Source organism: Thamnophis sirtalis, unplaced genomic scaffold (genome assembly GCF_051295495.1).
Source record: "Thamnophis sirtalis isolate CommonGarterSnake01/CBP01778 unplaced genomic scaffold, rThaSir2_p1.2 scaffold_3, whole genome shotgun sequence".
Lineage (NCBI taxonomy): Eukaryota > Metazoa > Chordata > Lepidosauria > Squamata > Natricidae > Thamnophis > Thamnophis sirtalis.
In genome coordinates this window covers 147,785,374-147,806,703 of record NW_028261383.1, presented here as the reverse complement: position 1 = coordinate 147,806,703, position 21,330 = coordinate 147,785,374, and the positions used below count along the sequence as shown (strand labels likewise).

Here is a 21,330-nt window from a genome sequence, read left to right as displayed (position 1 = left end):
ATTCATCATTTTTAAACTACCATGAATCTCCTAAAATACTTTTTGAATATTTTAGATATAGGATTCTTTATTCTAAAGAACATTATCAGAACGATAAAGTTGAAAAAAAATAGGTTGTCTCCCTAGATTTACCCTACATGGGAAGCATATTGCAACTTTTTAGCCATATCTTTACCTCTTCTGCAGTAGAAGTTGAAAAATGGTCATAAGATTTATGTCAAATGATAACTTGTTTCCTGTTCATGTCAGCCTTACCACCACCATAAGTAAAGATGCTAAGTTTCTATCTACAGTGATTCCCATAAGAAGACATAGAATTGTCTAATCTTGGAGTTATGGCATTATGAAGGGTTTTCTCCCCTTCTTTTAATCTATTGTATTCCAGTTTCATTCCATTTCTATGTTATCTTACTATATTAATATTTTATTGAATTTTATTCAGATTTTCCTTTTTCTAGTTTTGGCATTATGCCTATTGTATTTGGCCTCTTTTATTGTACTGGTCATTGACAGTAATTAAAGATATCAAAGGGATGTTAAATTATTTAAATATGAATGCTCATTCATTTCAGTTTGCATTAGATATCCCCCATATATGTTGTTTTCAGTCCTTTTCCATATATCATTCATTCGCTAGGAAGATAACCCCTTAAAGAGGCTATTCTTATTATTTGAATTTTAAAAAAGGAAAGGAATTTATAAAGAAATGCACTAAATGTAATGTTCTTTTTTATTAAAATTAAGTTTTACCAAAACTGTTTTGACCATTTCTGGTTATGGGGGAGGTAGATGGAGTGAAACAATGGGATTTAAAAACCAATGTTATTAAAATTAAATTTACATTTTCAAATGTTTCTTAATAAGTTTGAGATTTATTTGACTGATTCCTAGTTTGGACCATGTTTTTCTAAAAAGCACTAGCTGTTTTTGTTGAAATAATAAGTTCTTTTCTCTTTTATCTCTTTTAAAAAAAAGTTCAGGTATATCTTTATATAATGTTCATATATCTCAATAGACCATTATAGGAGGATTCATTTTTAAATAAGATTTCCAAAATGTAATGCTGTTAAAATACCAGTGTGTGGCTCCTAATCTCAGTGAGGTCTGATTAATTGGGATAACTGGTTAAAGAAATCTAAAATGAAAGAAATTTGAAGAAACATTGTGCAGAAACTAGAAAAAATGTTAATTTTAGTTAGGACATAGTTCACAGTTTTGAAGCTTTTTCTTAACAGTTTTTTTCTTAGCAAAGCTCGAGTAATATAAGAAATTTCAAGTATTCTTAAATAATAAGCAAATATAAATATAGATTGCGGGCATTTTTACTAAAATTTGCTGAATAAAATTTGATAGCACAAACACTATATGTGCCAAGCTTTTCATATGGAACAGTAGTCCAGCTGAAGAATAAATATGACATTTAGCCAAATCTTGCATAGAGTGGTCAAAATGTATTGCACCTCAGAACCAAAATACAATCTAAGTAGTTTTGTTGTAAATACATTTTTGCAATAAAGCTTTTGAGAGGATATTTTTCCTCTGAAGGGATGTACTTAAATTGACATCATCTGAAAAGTGGAAAAGAAAAAAAATATTTTTAGAGAGATAGAAAATTAAATATGGACAGTGGCATAAGCCAGAAGCCACTCTATTTAATTTTTTGTAGTCCTTTGTCATGTACAAAAAGGCATGCCAGTAAAATAAAATGATATATTACAGTATTTATATTATTGTCTTAAAAAGTTCAGTCACACTTTTCAGCTCTTGTTGTTGTGCTGTTTACAATGTTGCCTGTACAAATGCATGTAATTTTATCATACATATTTTATGAGTAGCTGGGATAAAACCTAACAAGAAAGAAATGGTTTGCTCCTCGTGGTATTTGGTGCAGCAGAATTATTCCACAGATGTCGTGGTAGCTAGATTATGCAGTTTTAAAAAGCTCAACTTGGCACAGATATCTATCAAATGGCTTACTTTCTGATTAACCTTGTAATAGGCATCTAAGTTGCAAAATTCTAAATGTCAAGCATCTGCCACTAAACTAAAAGGCATTGCTAACTTTCTTAGCTTTCTTTTGATTTTGGAATATTTTAAATCTTGTTTTTTAAAAATATTTTTTGCCCTTTTATAGATAAAATGGTTTTGGTCCACATTCAAACAGCGTCTTTCACCATGTTGCAGAAATTCAACATATTTCTTTACAGTCTTCTGCAAACTTCTTTTTTAAAAAGCTGTATGATTGAACAATCTTGACTGTAGTGCAATGCCGACAATGACCCAAGAACAATTCCATAAATCTGTGCCCTTAGAAGATGAATTATTATGAGGATCGATTTATTAAAAGGGGACATAATGGACATTAAAAAAAAGAATGAAACATGCCAAAGTAATTCTTAGAAACATAAATGTTAGTTCCCCTCCATTTAGAATGCTCATCGTGTTAGAGTTAAGACTAGTTGAGAGGTAGCTCTTCATCCCTCCCTGAATATACAGGACCATTAAAATTACCACCATACAACAATATGGGATGAAATATGGAACTGGTGAAGGCACATGTCAAGTATGACACTTTTCCTCTCAGTGCTGTATCCATGTTACAATGCTACTTTGCTTACCAAAAGTAGGATGTTGTATATTCATAGATATTTAAACTATTTTCATAATTATTTAAAATATTTTTGGTTTGTTTTCCTTAGGGGAAAAATGCAGCTTAGAGAATTGGATAAAACCATGTAGCTGCAGAAAACGTTCAGTGAAAGAACAAATCCACTTGTGCCGAGTACATTTCTCACATCACAGCACTCCAAAAAAAACCGCAACGTTTTGCCAGTAAAAGTAGCACACACAATGCTGTAAACTCCTCTGTCATAAGCCTGCCTGCAATAGGATAGCTTTATATAACTGCCAAAATGTGTCTTTGAGAGATAATATGTTGTTTTCTACAGTGCTTATTTCTAACAGAAAAAAAGTGAATATGGCAGAATGGATACTGAACTGTAAATATTGCAGGATACAGAACTACTTGGTGAGTTTTCTTGAAGCCCTAATGTTCCAGATATTGAGATCATATTACAACCACTTCCTGAATTGGAAGGGTGCTAGAGCAGCATTTTGGTGTTGATTTGGGGAGTTACTTTTAAAAAGTAGTTGACTGCATGAAGCTTATTAAAAATACACATAAACTCTTTGATTAGTTTCACTTTCCTCCTCTTGTGGGAGGGTGCATGGAAAGATTAACACTTGGAAACGAGGTGAAGAGCATAATCATAGCTAAGAGTAACTCTCCAAATACAGTGTGCTGTAGTCAGTGGAGTGCCTCAAACATATGGCTTAACACACGGCCCGGACAGCATATTCGGTGTCTTGTGGTTTTATGATTCCTCATGCATGATTCCTGATCACAGCATGCCATCATGCAAATCATTTCTATGCATTGAAACAAGCACAATTTTATTTAATTTATTTTTGGAATCAGCCTGAGCGAGTTTGGCAAACTGAAAATACCTGATTACCCCCATCTCTCACAAACCATGGTGAAGCCCATAGAATAAAAAGTATGCAGATAATAAGTACTAAAGAAACGATGATGATTAAATGATATGGGCTAAATACGTGTCATTTCAGCTTTTTGTTGATGCTCTACTTGGTTTTTTCCCCTCCTTTTTTGTTTTTGTTTTTTGCTGCTTAAACTAAATGTCAAGTATGAAAATCTAGTTTTGCATGAACTAAACAACCCTTTAAGTGACATTTTTCCAGATTTCCTTTCAATAAAATGAAATAAATAAATAAATAAAATAAAATCACTTTTTGCTGCTTTGGAAAAAAATATGAATCCTCAAGCAGCAGTTTTTTTCCCCCTTGTTTGTGTGTGTGTGTTTTATTTTGCTTTTTTGTCCTAAGTTGCATTGACTGATGTGGAACATGCAGTATCCACCTGCCCAGATTGTATAAAATCCTTGTTCTCCTTTGCATTGTTTCCTGTTTCTTTTAATATATTGGTCTAGATGGGTCCATTAAACAGGTGGTGGATCACTGCTTTGAGATGCAACATGGTCACACAGTAAGCAGACTATGTTTGGTATAAGATCTTTAAAGTTTCTCCACAGCTGTTCGCTATTGATATATATTTTATCAGGAAGTTTGTAAACAATCTTTTCTGCTCACGAGTTTTCTACAGTTAATATTATTATTATTATTATAGAATCATCTCAGCATTTGGATTCCCTGGCATCTTTTTGCCTTTTTGCCCTTTCGCGTCTCCCTTCTTCGGCTCGCTGTTTCTCTTTTTCAGGCTTAGTTACGCTGTCATAAGATGGGAGGGAAGCCGTGGATGGAGTGCCTTCTTTTTTCTCCCTATTTGTCCCTCCATTTTCTATTGCATTGGAGACATTTTTCCGGCAGATAAATCCCCTCCTTGCTAAACGGACCCTGTAAGCCCTCTGGATCACCACTGCGGAGACCTCCTCCTGTTTACGCCGTAATGTGGTTGTGATGGGCTCATAAGACACTTTGGAAGGATTAGAAGCCACAAATCTCTCTTCCATCTGTTGCCTCAAGATGTCTAGTTCACCACTGTCACCCAGTACACGTTTGGTAAAGGCAAAGAGGATGTCCAGACAATGGATTCTGTCCCCACTGACCATTGGCAAATCCATGGCAATGAGCTCAATGGTATTGGGCTTAGGAACACGAAGAGGGTGCTCCAAAGCATCTGCGAAGTCTGCCAACTTGCAGTATTCAATGAACTGGGTAGCGTCGGGGTCAAACTTCTCCCAGATCTCATAGAAGGTTTCAAAGTCATCTTCACTCAGTGGATCAGCACTTTCCTCTGTAGCCACACTGAAGTTCTCTAGAATGATGGCAATGTACATGTTGACCACAATCAGAAAGGAGATGATGATATAGCTAACAAAGAAAAAGATCCCAACGGAAGGATTCCCACAGTCACCTTTGAAGCCACTCCCAGGATGTTCCTTTTCCAAATCACAGTCTGGAGGACGGTTGAGGATGGGTAAGAGCAACCCATCCCATCCAGCTGAGGTAGTGACCTGGAATAAGCATATCATGCTGTTGCCAAAAGTCTCAAAGTTGAACATGTCATCAATACCAGCCTCATGCTTGACGTAAGCGAAGTTTGACATCCCAAAGATGGAAAAGATGAACATCACTAAAAAGAGCAGGAGGCCAATGTTGAACAAGGCAGGCAAAGACATCATTAAGGCAAAAAGCAAGGTGCGGATCCCTTTAGCTCCTTTGATCAGGCGCAGGATTCGACCAATACGGGCCAGGCGGATGACTCTGAAGAGAGTTGGTGACACAAAATATTTCTCTATGATTTCTGCCAAAAACATACCTTTAAAAATATTGAGGAGAGAAAAGAGAGTTACAATGGTGTCAAGCCTTCTCACATTCTTTCTTCAGAAGCATGGAAATAATGGGCAAATTTAAGAGACAATACATGAGAGTTAGAAAATCACAGCTTGTTTTAAAAGTCACCATCTTTTAGTCAATAAGTCCTTTTAGTAATTACTACAGGTAGTCCTCAACTAATGACCGGTTGCTTGGGGATTGTTCGAAGTTATGACCTGCCTGCAAAATGGGAGCCAGATCTATAGTTCTGACAATCAAAAGTCACTGCCACCTGACTGCACTTCGGGTGCTCGGCAACACACCTGCACTTACAGCTGGCATGTGACCACATTTTAGGACTTACTTCCAATTTTCTGCAAAGCATACTCATAGCAAACAGTGGGTTCACACCAGGGGTGGGTTTCAACTGGTTTGCGGCGGTCCGCAAGAACCGGTTGGTCGGCGAACCTGGAAGTAAGTAACTTCCGGGAACGGCGAAGGGCCCACCTGCCCGCCCGTGCTCCTTACTGGTCTTTGAAGGCTTCTGCGCTTCCACGCAGGCGCATGGCACATACAGCCCCTGCGCGAGTCTCTGCGAGCAGCTGGAGCATTGCGCAGGCGCTAAGACGCATGCGTGAACTGCGTGCATGCACGAGGACGCCGCCGGCCCCGTTCCAACTGAACCGGTTGGAACAGGATTAGCAACCCACCCCTGGTTCACACTTATGACCATGGTGTTTCACTAAGTGAACACTGCAAAAAATGTAAAATCATGTCAGTCACATATTATTGGCCAATTTTATAACTGTTATGACTTTTGACCATAATAGGCAGGCTCTGTTAAAGTTGTAATTTGAAGACTACCTGTAAAGGCCTTTGTCAAATATTCAAAACAAATACAATTCAAACAGCACAGTAAAATTTGATTTCAACGCTCATATATGGTAACCATAGTTGATTACAATTATCATAAGCAACTAGAAATCCTTAAAAATGCCCCATGGTCAGTTAAACTGTTAAGTGACACCTACATTGGGGGCCTTATATATCCTTGGGAAAGAGACCTTCGAATATACAGCCCGCTAACCTCCACCAGTGGGACAAGACTATATGGGAGCCATTTACGAACTCTGGAGCTTTGTACTCAATTCTGTTTGTCTACAGCCACCTTACATACTACGTACTTTTGACGTGGTGGCTAAGGACATCTCCCCAGGACATAAGAAGGGAGAGGAGCAGACCATCGCTTCCTCCACTGTTTCCATATTATTATATATTATAATTGCGCAATTTTAAATAGAATGTTGAGTGTATGGGAGTTGTTTGGAATTGAATGAATGGCCCACTTTTAGTAATTGTTACCTTTGTATTTTATATGTTTTAAATTTTTACGTGGGATTTGTTAGAGTGGATAAATGAGAATGTTTGACTCGGAGGACCTGCTGGGGAAGGCGGGAGGAACCGGGGTGGTTGGGGGGACCATGGACATGGGAGTGGGCCGGAGCATAGCGGTCGTGACAGGGAGAGGCAGATACGGCGGGGACCTTAGGGCTGGCCATTACCGGGGAAGGAGGGTTCGCTACATTACAGAGATCCCTCCTTCCGGCCCTAGGAGCCCCACTCCAAGACCAGATGGCGCGAGTAGTCAGGACCCTGGGCTCAGGCTGTTGTCGCTAAATGCCAGGTCTGTTGTTCACAAAGCTCCCCTCGTCCGGGACTTAATTGTTGACGAGAGGGCAGACCTGGCATGTATTACTGAAACCTGGCTGGGCACAGAAGGAGGAGTCCCCCTCGTAGAGATGTGCCCAGAGGGATTTCAGGTGCTTCATCAGCCGAGAGCCCAGGGAAGGGGTGGCGGTGTGGCTATTGTAATCCGGGAGTCTCTGTTACCTCGTAGGGTCCCTGCTCTGGAGCTTGTCGGGTGTGAGTCTCTGCTGATAAAGTTGGACCTCAAGGGTCAAGTGGGTTTGCTGCTAACGTACCTGCCTCCCAACTGCGTTGCAGCATCCCTCCCCTCGCTCCTCGAGTCAGTAGCCGAGCTGGCAGTTGAGTTCCCCAGGCTTATTGTTCTGGGGGATTTCAACTTGCCATCGCTCGGTGAACGCTCTGACGGGGCGCAGGAGTTCATGGCTTCCATGACAGCCATGGGCTTGACCCAGGTAATTCGGGGCCCAACCCATGCAGCGGGTCACATGCTCGACCTCGTATTCCTCTCGGAGCAGTGGATGTGTGATCTTGGTCTGAAGGGTAATGAGATCATACCCCTGTCGTGGTCAGACCATTGCCTACTGAGGCTTGACTTCCGGAGGCCAAACCCCCACCGTAGGGAGGAGGAACCGACCAGGTGGTTCCGCCCCAGGCGACTTATGGACCCTCAGAGGTTCCAGACGGAGCTTGGGGTTATTCCTGATACCCTCGCCCACAGTTCGGCGGAGACTCTGGCTGCCGCCTGGTACTCGGCGGCGTCGGAGTCTCTCGACCGGATTGCGCCACTACGGCCCCTCCGGGTCAGTGGATCCCGGAGAGTTCCCTGGTTTACCGAGGAACTCCGGGAGAAGAAACGCCGGAGGAGATGCCTAGAGCACCAGTGGAGGTCCGATAAGTCCGAGGCAAACCGAGCACTCTTAACCACCTGCACCAAGGACTATGTTCGAGCATTAAGAACTGCAAAAAGATCCTATATTTCTTCCTTGGTTGCGTCCGCCGAGTCACGCCCAGCCGCCCTGTTCAGGATAACCCGCTCCCTCCTTAATAGGAGGGATGCGGGAGACCCCTTGCAGGGTAGGGCTGAGGATTATGCTCAATTCTTGGCGGACAAAGTAGCTCGGTTTCGATCGGACTTGGACTCCACCGCAGTAGATCCAGCTGAGACACAGGAGGATCATCTGCCACATCAACTCTGGGTTGAGTTCCAGGAAGTTGCCTCTGGGGATGTGGACAAGGCCATCCGAGCTGTAAGTGCCTCCACTTGTATTCTGGACCCGTGTCCCTCCTGGCTGGTGGCTAACAGCAGGGAGGTGACACATGGCTGGATCCAGGCGGTTGTCACCGCCTCTCTTCGGGAGGGGCACTTCCCCGCCGTACTCAAAACGGCGGTGGTGAGACCCCTCCTAAAGAAACCATCGTTAGATCCAGCCATCTTAAACAACTTTCGTCCTGTCTCCAACCTTCCCTTTATCGGGAAGGTTGTTGAGAAGGTGGTGGCCTTTCAGCTTCGACGGGCCTTGGAGGAAGCTAGCTATCTTGACCCCTTCCAGTCCGGCTTCAGACCTGGTTACAGCACAGAAACCGCTTTGGTCGCATTGACCGATGATCTCTGGAGGGCCAGAGATGGAGGCTATGCGTCCATCCTGGTTCTCCTTGACCTCTCAGCGGCTTTCGATACCATCGACCATGGTATCCTTCTGCGACGACTGCGGGAGGTGGGAGTGGGAGGCACTGTTCTGCGGTGGTTCTCCTCCTACCTCTCGGACAGGTCGCAGTCGGTGTTAGTCGGGGGGCAGAGATCGTCCCTGAGGCCCCTAACATGTGGGGTACCCCAGGGTTCGGTCTTATCCCCCCTACTATTTAACATATACATGAAACCGCTGGGCGAGATCATTCGGAGGCACAGGATAAAATACCATCAATACGCGGACGATACGCAATTGTATCTGTCCGCCCCGTGCCAACTCAATGAAGCGGTGGACGTGATGAACCAGGGTCTGGAGGCCGTTAAGAACTGGATGAGTGCTAACAAACTGGTGCTCAACCCGGATAAAACCGAGTGGCTGTTGTGTTTCCCCCCCAATAATTTGGCTAATACACCAACGCTTAGGCTGGGGGATCAAATTTTATACCCCTCAGATAGGGTCCGCAACTTAGGAGTCCTCCTGGATCCACAGCTGACTTTTGACCACCAGCTGTCAGCTGTGACCAGGGGGGCATTTGCCCAGGTTCGCCTGGTCCGCCAGTTGCGGCCCTACCTAGATCGGGGGGCCCTCACAACAGTCACTCGAGCCCTTGTGATCTCCAGACTGGAATACTGCAATGGGCTCTACATGGGGTTGCCCCTGAAGTGCATCCGGCGACTACAGCTAGTCCAGAATGCGGCCGCGCGAGTGATAGTGGGCGCACCTCGGTTCGCCCACGTTACACCTGTCCTCCGCGAGCTGCACTGGCTACCTGTTGGTCTCCGGGTGCGCTTCAGGATACTAATGACCACCTTTAAAGCACTCCATGGTAGTGGATCTGGGTACTTGAGAGACCGCCTTCTGCCGATTACCTCCCTAAATCGACCAATTAGATCGCACAGACTAGGCCTCCTCCGAATTCCATCAGCCAGTCAATGCCGACTGGCGACCACACGGAGGAGAGCCTTCTCTGCTGCTGCCCCGGCCCTATGGAACGAGCTCCCCATGGAGATCCGCACCCTCACCACGATCCAGACCTTCCGCGCAGCCCTCAAGATCTGGCTCTCCCAGCAGGCCTGGGAATAGGTTTCCAATCACCCGCCCGAGTGTTTGATTGCTGAATGAAAGTTGTGTTTTATTATTTTTCTTTTGTTCACCAATTGTTTTGTTTTGACCTTGCACCTCCCCTCCCCTGTGGTTGTAAGCCGCCCTGAGTCCCCTCAGGGAAAAGGGCGGCATATAAATCCCAATAAACCTAAACCTAAACCTAAACCAAAGGCAAGAGCAAGAGGCATGTTGGTACTCTAATAGCCTCTCTACATAACCCTACATGACTATGTTACACACAGAAAGCAGACACAGAGGACTGCCAAGGAACATTCTCAAAGTATCAAGCTAGTTCATATAAATAGTTGTCTGTCATTGCCCCATCAGAGTCTGAATCTGCGGGGGAAGATGAGCTGGAACAAGAGCTGACAGAGATCGAGAGGGCATCTCCATTGGCCTTGGAGGAAACTGGGGAAGGACAGAGTCAGTCTGGACGAGGCTTTTCAGGATTAGAAAGGTTTGCAGATAGGGAGGAGCAGGAGAGACAAAGCTCAGGCGAAGAGTAAGGACCACTCCCTCCTGATCCTACAGCACGGAGAGAACAGAGAAGGCGAGACCAACACAGACTGAGCAGGCTATGAGGGAGGAAAGTGTCCCGCCCATTCACAAATCACACCTGGGGACTGAGATGTAAGGAGGTGACGGTGAGAGGGGCATTTGTCGGGAACAAGTGTTGAATCTGTGGAGCCTCTTGTGCACTTGCCAACACCTAGAGATTACTGTGCTTTGTCTTGTAGGACTTGCCTGGTTTGCCTGCTTCGCTGAACTTCTTGCTCTGGTTACTGTTTGTCTAACCTGGCTTATTGGACTACTCACAGCCAGAGGCTGCTGAAGGTGCATGTGAGAGTTTTGCTCCAGGACTTGTAGTAAATGTGGGGACATTTGGGGGCAAAGTTGGAGAAATAAGGGAGGGAGGTTCCTGTTCTCTGGCTGTGTTGCTTTCGTACCATGCACCAGGTCATCACAGTTGTCCTTTGAACTATGTCAAACTCGTATCAGTATCTTGAATTGAGTCTAGTGAAAAATGAGAATCAATGGAATTTAACATATTCCAGGAATATTTCCATTGCTCCTCAATAAATTTTAATAGAAAACTTAGTCATTCTATATAAGTAGCAATTTTAAGAGGCAATCTCAAATTACACTGTAAAATAATAGAATCCAAAACAGATTAGTGACCATAAAGACAAAGAGCAAAGGTTTCCCCTGCCTGGTTGTATCTGACTCTAGATGGTGCTCATCTTTGTTCCTTATCTTAGGGAGGCAGCGTTGTCCTAAGACATTTCCGCGGTTATGTGGCCAGCATGACTATGCACCAAGGCACATGGAATACTATTACTTTCCCACCAAAGTGGTAGCTTTTTATATGCTTACATTCTTCATGATTCCGACCTGCTAGGTGGGTAGGAGCCAGGGCAAGTAATAAGAGCTCACCCCGTCACTCCGCTTGAACTTTCTGACTGACAAGCTTGGCATCTTTAACCGCTGAACTCTTGCGCCCTCTTAGTGGCTATAAAAGAACTGATTAATGATAGAAAGAACCAAAATTTCAGGTCCTAAACAGTCTCAGTTTCACTATTAACAAGTTCACATTTTCATTTTGATGTTTGCAACTGAACATTAGAATTGTCCATTTCTCCAGATACTTTGATTACTGTGCTAGATACATGAAAATATTTCTATATACTTACCTACAACAGAGAGTATCACAACCACAAAATCAAAAATATTCCATCCAATAGTGAAATAATAGTGACGTAAGGCAAACATTTTCAACACACACTCGCAAGTGAAAAAGATAACAAAGACAAAATTGATCCAGTAGAGGATCTCCTCCATCTGTTTGCTTTGTGTGTCGGTTTCAACCATCATAGTCACCATGTTGAGACAGATGAGTAGCATTATTACTATATCGAAGGCTTGCTGGGTGACAAAGTCGAAGACAGCGCCTTGGATTCTGTTCTATTATACACAGAAAAAATGCATATCAACACTGTGAAATATCCAGTGTACCTTTGGTACTATCAGATTAAATACGATTTTAATAAGATGGTAACAAAAGTTTTTTTCCTCCCATTATGAAAATGCTTAAAGGCAGATTGAAAATTGTTCAGTCAGCATGGTATTTAATAAAGCTGCTGTTGCACCCCATTTTTGGCCTTCACGCATCCCATTTTCAGCCTGCTCCAGGCGGTGGGCAGAGGTGGTAACAGTGGTAATCCCCGTTGCCTAGAATGGGTCAAAAATGTAGTGTGTGGAGGCTGAAAATGGGGCACACGGAGGCCAAAAATGGGGTATGTGGAGGTGGTGATAGGTGGCAGCGGTGGTGGATGGCAATGGCAGCGGTGATCCCCACAGCCTGGAAAAGTTGCTGGCGATATTTCAGGAGGCAGATCCAACCGCCAATCAGCTGCTCATGCTAAATCAGGCTGTGCTGAAGTTGACCAGGCTGTTTGCTGTTTGCTGCAAGGAGGCAAATTGCTGGGAGGCAGAGGTCAAAGGGTAGAAGCCAGTGGGTGGGTGGGGCTACACCAAAAATATGGTGTATTATCCAGCTTTTAATTCTATGTTCAGCACTCAGATCTTCTATGTTGCGTGAGCTGCACTGGGTTCTATTTTCCTTTGGATGCAATTCAAGAAGCTGGTCATTACCTTTGAAGTCCTATATGACACTAGGTCAGGCTTTCTGCAGAACTGCCTTTCCCTAAGAACATTTATTCATCCTACCAAGTTAGATAGAGCGGGCACACTCCTAGTCCCATCCTTTAAACATTACCATCTTATGGAAGCTTGGAAGCGTGCTCTTTCATGGACCTGTCCTATGGGACACCCTTTTCCCTAAAGTTTGGCAGGCTCCTACCCTCCTGTTCTTCCATAAAGTACTGAATATTTGGCTTTTCACCCAATTGTTGGGATAAGATGAGGTGACCGCACCTATCAAGGGCTCATACCTGAATACAGCATATAGGAAAGTCAAAATTACCTGCTGTTACCAGATAAGATCATAGATGGTTGACTGGGTAGAGGTCAGGCCCTGATTTTGGGAAAAGGATTCTGCAATAGCACTTTGCCACAGGGCCCTTCTGATCTGGCATTAATTTCTTTCTCGGGCATACATTTTACAAGAATTATAGAAGATAGTACCATAGTTCCAGGAGTAGGATGATGAAATGGATGCTAAAAGATTTATGAATTTCTCAAGGCTGCCTAATGTGGAAATTTGAATCAGAAATTTCCCAATTGATATTTTCACCCATTACCAATTATAATGGTTTTGCTTTTCATTTCTGAATCATCTCAATGGGTGGAGAGGGATGAAATATTCCACTTGAGTATATAAGGAATGGCGTGCTAGAAAAAAAATGAAAAACTTACCAGAGGCCTGGGAATTGGCTTTTGAGGTTTTTTGGACCCTAATTTTTTCATGGCATTGTAGTATTTCTTCTGCTCTTCTGTCATAAAGATATCCTGACCTCCAAAGTAAAGGGGAAGAGGGGAAGAAAAGGAAGTTGGTTACAATCCATTCAACCTTGCTTGAAGATTATGGTGCATATTCAATGAATAGTCTTACTGCTTTGTGTGGCAAAGAAATTGTCCCATCTCGAGAAGTAATTGTATCAAACAGTTAAGTTCTATTTAGTTCTGTTGTGGGAACATCTAAGTTAATGTAGTGCCCACTGGATCTCAGACTATAATTCTCATCAGCTAATAGCTGTGATGCAAAGGTTCAATTTAGCATTATAAATTGTAATGCTGTCATTGTTTGAAATGAAAAGGCACAAGAAACTTGTCCAACAGGAAATAATTTACGTGAAATATATCTGTTGTGTATTTACTAATTACCATAACTTTCTTTGGGGCATAGTTGAAGAAGTCAAAATGAAAACAATTATACAAAAGGTTACCTTTGCATTTGATTTATACAGGTATAGCTGTAACTTATACAGGTATAGCTGTAACTTATAACTTATGACTTCAGCCTAAAATTTCCATTGATAAGCAAGGCAGTTGTTAAGTGAGTCATGCCCCAACTTACGACCTTTTTGCCCCAGTTCTTAAGCAAATCACTGCAGTTAAGTTAATCATGTGGTGGATAAGCAAATCTGGCTTCCCCCAATGGCTTCGCTAGTCAGAAGTTCCCTAACAAGATTGCAGATGACAATCCCAGGCAATGGTGGGTTCCTACTGGTTTGGACCAGTTTGGCCAAACTGGTAGTGGTTTGACGGCCTGGGTCACTGGAACCAGCAGCAACCCAGGCCTGCCACGCCCCCGAACCGATTCTCCTGGCAGCACCTATGGTGCTGCCATCTTGTTTTTGGCTTCTGCGCATGTGCAGAACAATTTTTATTGTATTGTGCATGTGCGCACATGCTACGTGCACACGAGCAAACCGGCAATAGTGGCTGCTGGAACCCACCCCTGATCCCAAGACCCCGGGATGCTGCAACCATCATAAATACATGCAAATTTGCCAAGCATCTAAATTTTGATCACGTGATGGTGGGGATACTGCAATGGTCATAAGTGTAAGAACCAGTCATAAATCACCTTTTTCAGAGCAAACGGTCACTAAATAAATGTTTGTAAGTCAAGGACTATCTGTAATGCCTCTTTCACTCATTAATGTCATCTTACGATAACTACAGTTGCCGTAGCTGACTTGCATGTGAGAATCTGCTTTTAATCATTTACATTTTGGATGAGCAGCAGCAAAATTTGGGAAAGTCTCTCCTCTATCGTTATTAGTTGATAATTAAATAATCATTCTAGAATGTATCATTCTCTCTTCTTTTCCTTCTCCTTGTGTGCTAGAAAATATGAAAAGTTGACCTATCTTTTTCTTTTGCTGATTGAAGTTGTCAATAATAACACCAATGAAGAGATTCAAGGTGAAGAAGGATCCGAAGATGATGAAGATGACAAAATAGATATACATGTAGATGTTGTCCTCATACTTGGGCTGCTCTTCTTGCTATAAGCAGAGACAAAATAATTATATATTGAAGGAGAGGAGAGCGGGGGGGGGGAGATACCCCCAATTTATATATACTCAATCTATTAATGTAACAAATCACAGTGTATTCTGTGCAGAAAAATAATGACATAATGGTCAAAAGGCATAGGCAAAGGTAAAAGAGAAAGAAAATCTAACTAAATCTTATTTATACTATTAGCACCCACTATAGTGCTGCAAATCTTTCTATTGTTGCAAACAATCCTCATTGATACTATATCCATGCACTACTTTATACACTGACTTTTTTGTTCTTTAAACATTATTTTTGAGGATCTCATTAACTCTACCCACCTAAAATTTACTCATTCCCCTTCTCTTAACCCTTTAATATTTTTTCCTCCATTTTTCTGAGTTTTGATCTTTATTCATTCTCTCCATATAATCCATACATTTCTCATATTTATTTTGTACTGTTCACTTTTGTACTGCATTTGGATTCATTTGACATTTAATCTCAACCATATCTTGTGTTATGTCATATTTTCATAGCATTCAAATTATTCTTACATTTTTCCTATTTTATCTCAAACTCACATGCATCTAATAAATAGGGCAGTTTAAATATTTTGCTGCTGGTTAAATTCACACATATAATAAAGAATTAAATGATTAAATGATGTCCTCTTCTGGGAAATCTTTATAATTTACGCATTATGCAAAACCTAATAATTAGAAAAGTTGCCCTTTGATTCAAAGGCTCATAGGGATCCATTATGTACAGAAATCCTCTTTAATTTCACTGTAATGAAATTAATTCTGGGGCCATTGCTGAATATTCTGTGCACAAAAGAGATCAGGTTACGTACACAGAAGGTGCAGCTAGAGTCTGACAATTGGACCATTTTTTTTTTACTTCCCCTTGAGACGATTAGCGTTTTTTCTTATATAAAATAATACAGTCACTCTTGCTTCTAAATCCCAGCAAGCAGTGGCAACCCACTTGCCTTGTTTGGGCTCAGAAGCTGAATCAAACTTGTTTAGCATATGGATGAAAAACTATCAGGGAAATCAGAGCTATGGATTTGACCAAAAAGCTGAAAAATATCCCAAACTAAGGCAATAGGCAAATCACTTACATATTGTTGCCAAACAAAGTAAACAGTTGTGTCTGGGCAAAGATCAATGATTCATTATAATTCTTTGCTTTAAAAGCAGTGCTAGGTTCATAGCCATATTACCTTTCTAGAATCTACTGCTGCATACATTATATCCATCCAGCCTTTGAAGGTAGCCTGTGGAAAAAGCACATTTCTTTTAAAGAGGAGGAAAAAACAAAGCAACATGAATAGCCAGCATTTGTTTATTTTTTGCTTACTGAACAAACAAGATTTGAAATGTTGTATTCACTTTTAATTAGGCCTAGGAATACTCATTTGTAAACATTTTTATCTTCTTCTAAATACAAGAGGTATGTGTGTGTGTATGTATGTATGTGTGTGTATGTATGTGTGTGTATGTATGTGTGTGTGTATATATATATATATATATATACACACACACATACATACATACACACACATACATACACATACATACACACATATATTTCCACATTTTGATTTAATATCAGTTTCATTTCTCCCACCCCAATTTTTCTCCTTCTTGTCATGCCTTTTACATTCCCATGACATGAAACATTATCATTTCCAACTTTTGTAAGATGGCCACTCACCTCAAAGGCAGAGGTCAGATTCAGCCAGTTAGGGTTAATTCCAGCACTAGCTGGCCCCGCCCCACCCATTTTTCAGCATATTTTTTTTGACATTTTTGGGGCTTTTTTTGGCCTGTTCTTGGCCCAAAAAACTGCCCTGAAAACAGGCTGAAAAATGGCCTGGAAAACAGACTGAAAAATGATCAGGGCCAGGGCCAGCTGTGTGGAATTTGCTGGCGTGGGATTTTCTGGTTCGCTGAACTGCACAGAATCTTAACTACAGGTTTGCCTGAACTGGAAGCAGTCCACCTCTGGGGCTGTGCTGATTTCACTTGTTCTTAACTGCTTCTACTTTCATGGAATTTCTCACCCATCCCAAACACACAAAGGACATACTATAACTGCATTTATTTTGGTAAATGGTACATCCATTTGTTCTCTGGCTTCTATATGGAGTGTGCACTAGGATAGTCTATAAATCCTTAACAAAACATTTGCATGTTGTTATGATTTGCAAGATAATTTAATCCTAATAATCCTATTTAGTTAAGGATATTTTACAAAATAATACATTATAACATCCCGTGTAATAAAGTGTAATTTTATTTATTGTTTTTAATGTGTTTTTATAATAACGTAGGCTGCCCAGAGTTATTTGTTGAGATGGGCGGCTACAGAAATCAAATAAATCAAATAATATTGAAAATAATATCACTTTTGACTTTCAGTTGACGTCATGGCGAGAATGGCTTGGAAATTAGAGGCCTCCACTGAGCCCTGCAAAATCCAGCTGGCAACCACTGTCAGGAGTGACAGAGACCCTACAGGGTCATAGCCGACTTGTAGGGGCGTCAAAGAAGGAGAGGTGCTTCGTTGACCATGATGAACCTGCAATTTCCTCATTAGATCTGAAGCAAGCTCTCCCGAATGACAGCAGGGACGACGGCCATTTTTGGCAGTCACAAGCTGGGGTAACTGGGACTACAAGATTTGTGCTGGAGTGGTGCATGGACAGAGCATTGAAACTGGGTGAGATAACTGCCAAAACTTACTCTAAAGACCTAATTTAAGTACAAGAATTTTAAAAGATAATTTTCAAGCATTAAGGAAGTGCCAATTAGATACATGGAGAAGATTAGAGACTGAAAATTAAGAGATGAAAGAAATACTCAAGGGAAGCCTTAAAATACAGAAAACCTAGAAAAAAGCTTAAATAATTTGAAAAGTGATTTTTGGGAGAAATTGTTTTGCTTATTTGTATTTCTAAATACCCTGGATTTATCAGATAATCAGCTGTTTTTGACAGACCATTTCATGTTGGACTTGAGAGTATGAGAGCTATCTACTGGAAGAAGAGAAGCACTACAGCACTACAGTGTCAGTACTTTAGTGAAAGTGAGTCCAATATACATAAAGTCTAATACACAGAATAGAAGTAAATAACATCTGGAAGGCAGCCTAACTTTGACTCTATGCTAGAAGATGACTCAGATATTTTGAAAATACTTAACGGTAATGAGTTTTTGTTCCCTTTTGAAGATTTCTAAGATAAATTAAATTGCAAATAACTAAACTTTATTGAAACTGGCTATTGGATTATGGATTTAAAAAACTGGAGAAACCTAGTGGATCAATTTGGATTGGATTATTAATGCTATTTGGCAGAACATTCTACAAGATAAAAGAAGAAAGGTGATAGAAGAAAATAGAAAAGAATGAGTTAAATAAGACTTTAAAATTTGGACAATTGGGAAGATATGTAATTGGAAACCACAAGGCTGTAAATTATTAAAGAATTTTAAAAATGATAAATTTAGGTAATTTGGAGATATAACTATGGGATTGACAGAATTCTACTAAACAGGAGTTTTTTCTTAATACTGAGACGTTGGAATCATAGAGGTATACTGAGTAAATTTTATTAAATTGTTACAAAATGGATTTACAGGGGATAATGGAGGTAAATGAAGAAATAATTTTGATGCTCAAAAGCATGCATGAAACTATAAAGAACAATAAGGAGACAGAGGGATTGTTTAAAAATACAGAAATGAGTGTAGAAGTCATACAACAATTGGGGAAAAAGATGAACATGGCATTCAGGAAATAGAGGAGAAATTAGAAGAAGCAGTGGAAGGAAAAAATCAAAATGAGATACAAGATGATAAAGATAATGAAGAGAAAGGAGTAATAAGTAGAACTCAATCAGATAATTCTTTAAAAGCTTATAATAGAACAGAGGAAAAAAGAGAAAAAACTCTTTAAAAAAGAGAAAAGTTTGAAGACAAAAGAGAAAAATCTCTTTAAAAAAGGAAGTCTTATTGAAGGATGCTCAAATAATACAGCAGAAAAAGACAAAGGGCACACTGAAGGGTGAGGGCTAGGGTATAAAAATATCAAAAAAAGTTATAAGATTCCAAGAAAGAGAGATAAAAGGATGTTTAAAAAGTCAATAAATGATGGAACTCCAAAAACGCTTAGAGATGATGGATGAGAAAATATATTAATAAAATGGAAAAATAGAAAATACAAATAGTGAAAATAGTAACCTATATATTAACAGATAATAGAATCTATTATAACTAAAAATAAGCTAAGCTTAGTAGGTGAAAGTTTAGGATTAGGTTAATTGTATTAATAATATTAATAGTGTTTACTATTGTATTGTATATTGTGAATTTAAACTTTTAAGGATTAGAAAGAGATTTTGAGATATATTCCTGGGATTGATTAAATTTGGTTAATAAATGGCTTTATTAGTAGTTCTAGACATTTGAGATATTGAAATTATGGTGGAACTAAATTTTTCTAAAATATTAAATATTAGTAATTTAGTAAGGGACAACAAATACAAGGTGCAAAGAAATGTTATTTATATTTAAATGAATTAATGGGAATAATAATAAAGAATTATAAAGAGAGAATGGTATCCTAGGAGTTGGAAGACTAGGATTATGTATACTTATTTGTATTATTACCGTTAGCATTGTTGAAAAAAGATTTGACCCAGTCAATACACTGTCCACAAAATATGCATGGTGTGAAAAGAAAATTGCTAATGAAACATGATTTTTTTTTAAAAAAAAAATCACTTTTGTAATTAAAATAATGAAAGGAATCTTGATCCAGTTTTTTAAACTTTCTGATTAATGGATAAAAAAATAGTACTACAGATCCTGAACTCTTCAAATACATTTGCAGGAAAACCTGGAACCATAAAATGATAGACATACTACCCTTTTGAATCGCACACACAAAAAAATCCTCAGTGAAGTTGCTCTATGATTAATTTCCAAGTGATTTATTCTCCTACCCCACCTCTGCTTCTCCTTAGTCTACACAAAGACTAATTCTAGAATATCATCCAGGTTGTGAATGACTCATAGGCAGTGCAGAAGATTGCTCTTGGAAGAACAGGTGGACTGCATGCATGAAATAAGATCCCTTGGATCACAACCTATCTTCAAGATGACCACGGTTTAATGTCAGTTGGTAAAGTCCAGAACCAAAAGTGAACAGAGACTGTATTGCTTAGAATATATTCAAACTAGAAACACCTGTCCCCTTCATTTTCTAACAGCAACATGGAATTAAGAATTCTTCAGGAAACTATAAATCACTCCTCTCTCAAAGCTAAAATTACCAGTTACTTAGCTCAGACCTCTCCTTATAGGAACAGATCCTTGCTATTTCCACCTTCAATGCTTAAAGAATAAACTGCTCTTAAGTCCTCACTAATAAAGGGGATGCAAGTGAAAAATAATTAGATTCTTTCCCACGTTAATTACTTCAAAAATGGAAATGACTTCTTGATTGGCTCCTTATAATCGCTGCAAAATACAATAAAAAAGCAAAAATGTTTGGCTGATCCATCTGAATATGGGAAAAGATACATGGAATTTACAAAAGGAAAAACATTTTAAGATTTCAATATTTTAGCAATTATACAATAGACATCAAGCAACAAAAATAGAACTTACAATTTGTAGGAGGGCCAGATACCCTGCACCAACATTGTCAAAATTAATCTTCACATTCTTCCACCGAATCTCTGTTCCATTGGGATCCATCAACTTCTCACACTCTGTCTTGTTGTTCACCTCTTCTATTTCAAATCGATACTCAGCCGTCTCATTAAAGCAGTAATGATACTTCCCAGCAAAAAGATTAACCCCCATAATGCTGAAAATCAGCCAGAAAATAAGGCAGACCAACAGCACATTCATAATGGATGGTATAGCACCCACCAAGGCATTCACAACCACCTGTATTGGAAGGGAAAGGAAGGAAGAGAGTGTTTCAGTACAGAAAATTTGATGACTTGGGTTTTACAAGCAAAACATCCATTTGTCTAGTTTTAGTAAGGGGAACAGAAACAAGGCTAGTCTCATAAAACTCATCTTAATTCAAAAAAGTAAAAACAAAATCATGTGTCTCCAAGCATTTTGTTTTTCAAAAATATTTTATTAAATAATTTATCCAAACAAATATTAGCAATTAGTTTTTATTTCTTTTGCCATTCAATAGGTAGTTAATTTAAAAATTAAGATTGTGAAAAGAAGGGGGTTCCTGCCTTGATAATGTCCAGGCAAGTCTAATATCCAAGTCAGAATCATATTTTTTAAATCAGACACATGTAAGTTAACTTAGCCAACCATCTTTCCCCATTTTAAAACCAGATTCATAAATTTGTGCCCTGTTACTCCTACTCCCATGAAGATAAATGAGGAACTTTAGCCACATGTTTCAAATGGGAGTAGGAAAGGGTGCTGAACTTGTTCTAAGACAGTGATAGATTAATATAAAATAA

General features: G+C 40.0%; 1 protein-coding gene across 7 annotated transcripts in view; it reads right to left on the bottom strand.

Moving 5' to 3' along the window:
* Window positions 1-3,148: 3,148 nt before the first annotated feature.
* Window positions 3,149-21,330, bottom strand: part of SCN8A (sodium voltage-gated channel alpha subunit 8) — a 122,397-nt gene continuing 104,215 nt past the window's right edge. For all 7 annotated transcript variants that reach the window (XM_014063584.2, XM_014063588.2, XM_014063587.2 and 4 more), the window contains 6 exons: window positions 20,501-20,785; window positions 16,048-16,101; window positions 14,687-14,824; window positions 13,227-13,331; window positions 11,543-11,813; window positions 3,149-5,356 (listed from right to left, as the gene is read on the bottom strand). In XM_014063584.2, coding sequence (XP_013919059.2) covers window positions 4,212-5,356; window positions 11,543-11,813; window positions 13,227-13,331; window positions 14,687-14,824; window positions 16,048-16,101; window positions 20,501-20,785 — 1,998 coding nt within the window. In that variant the 3' untranslated portion in view covers window positions 3,149-4,211. The remainder of the gene's footprint in view (window positions 5,357-11,542; window positions 11,814-13,226; window positions 13,332-14,686; window positions 14,825-16,047; window positions 16,102-20,500; window positions 20,786-21,330) is intronic.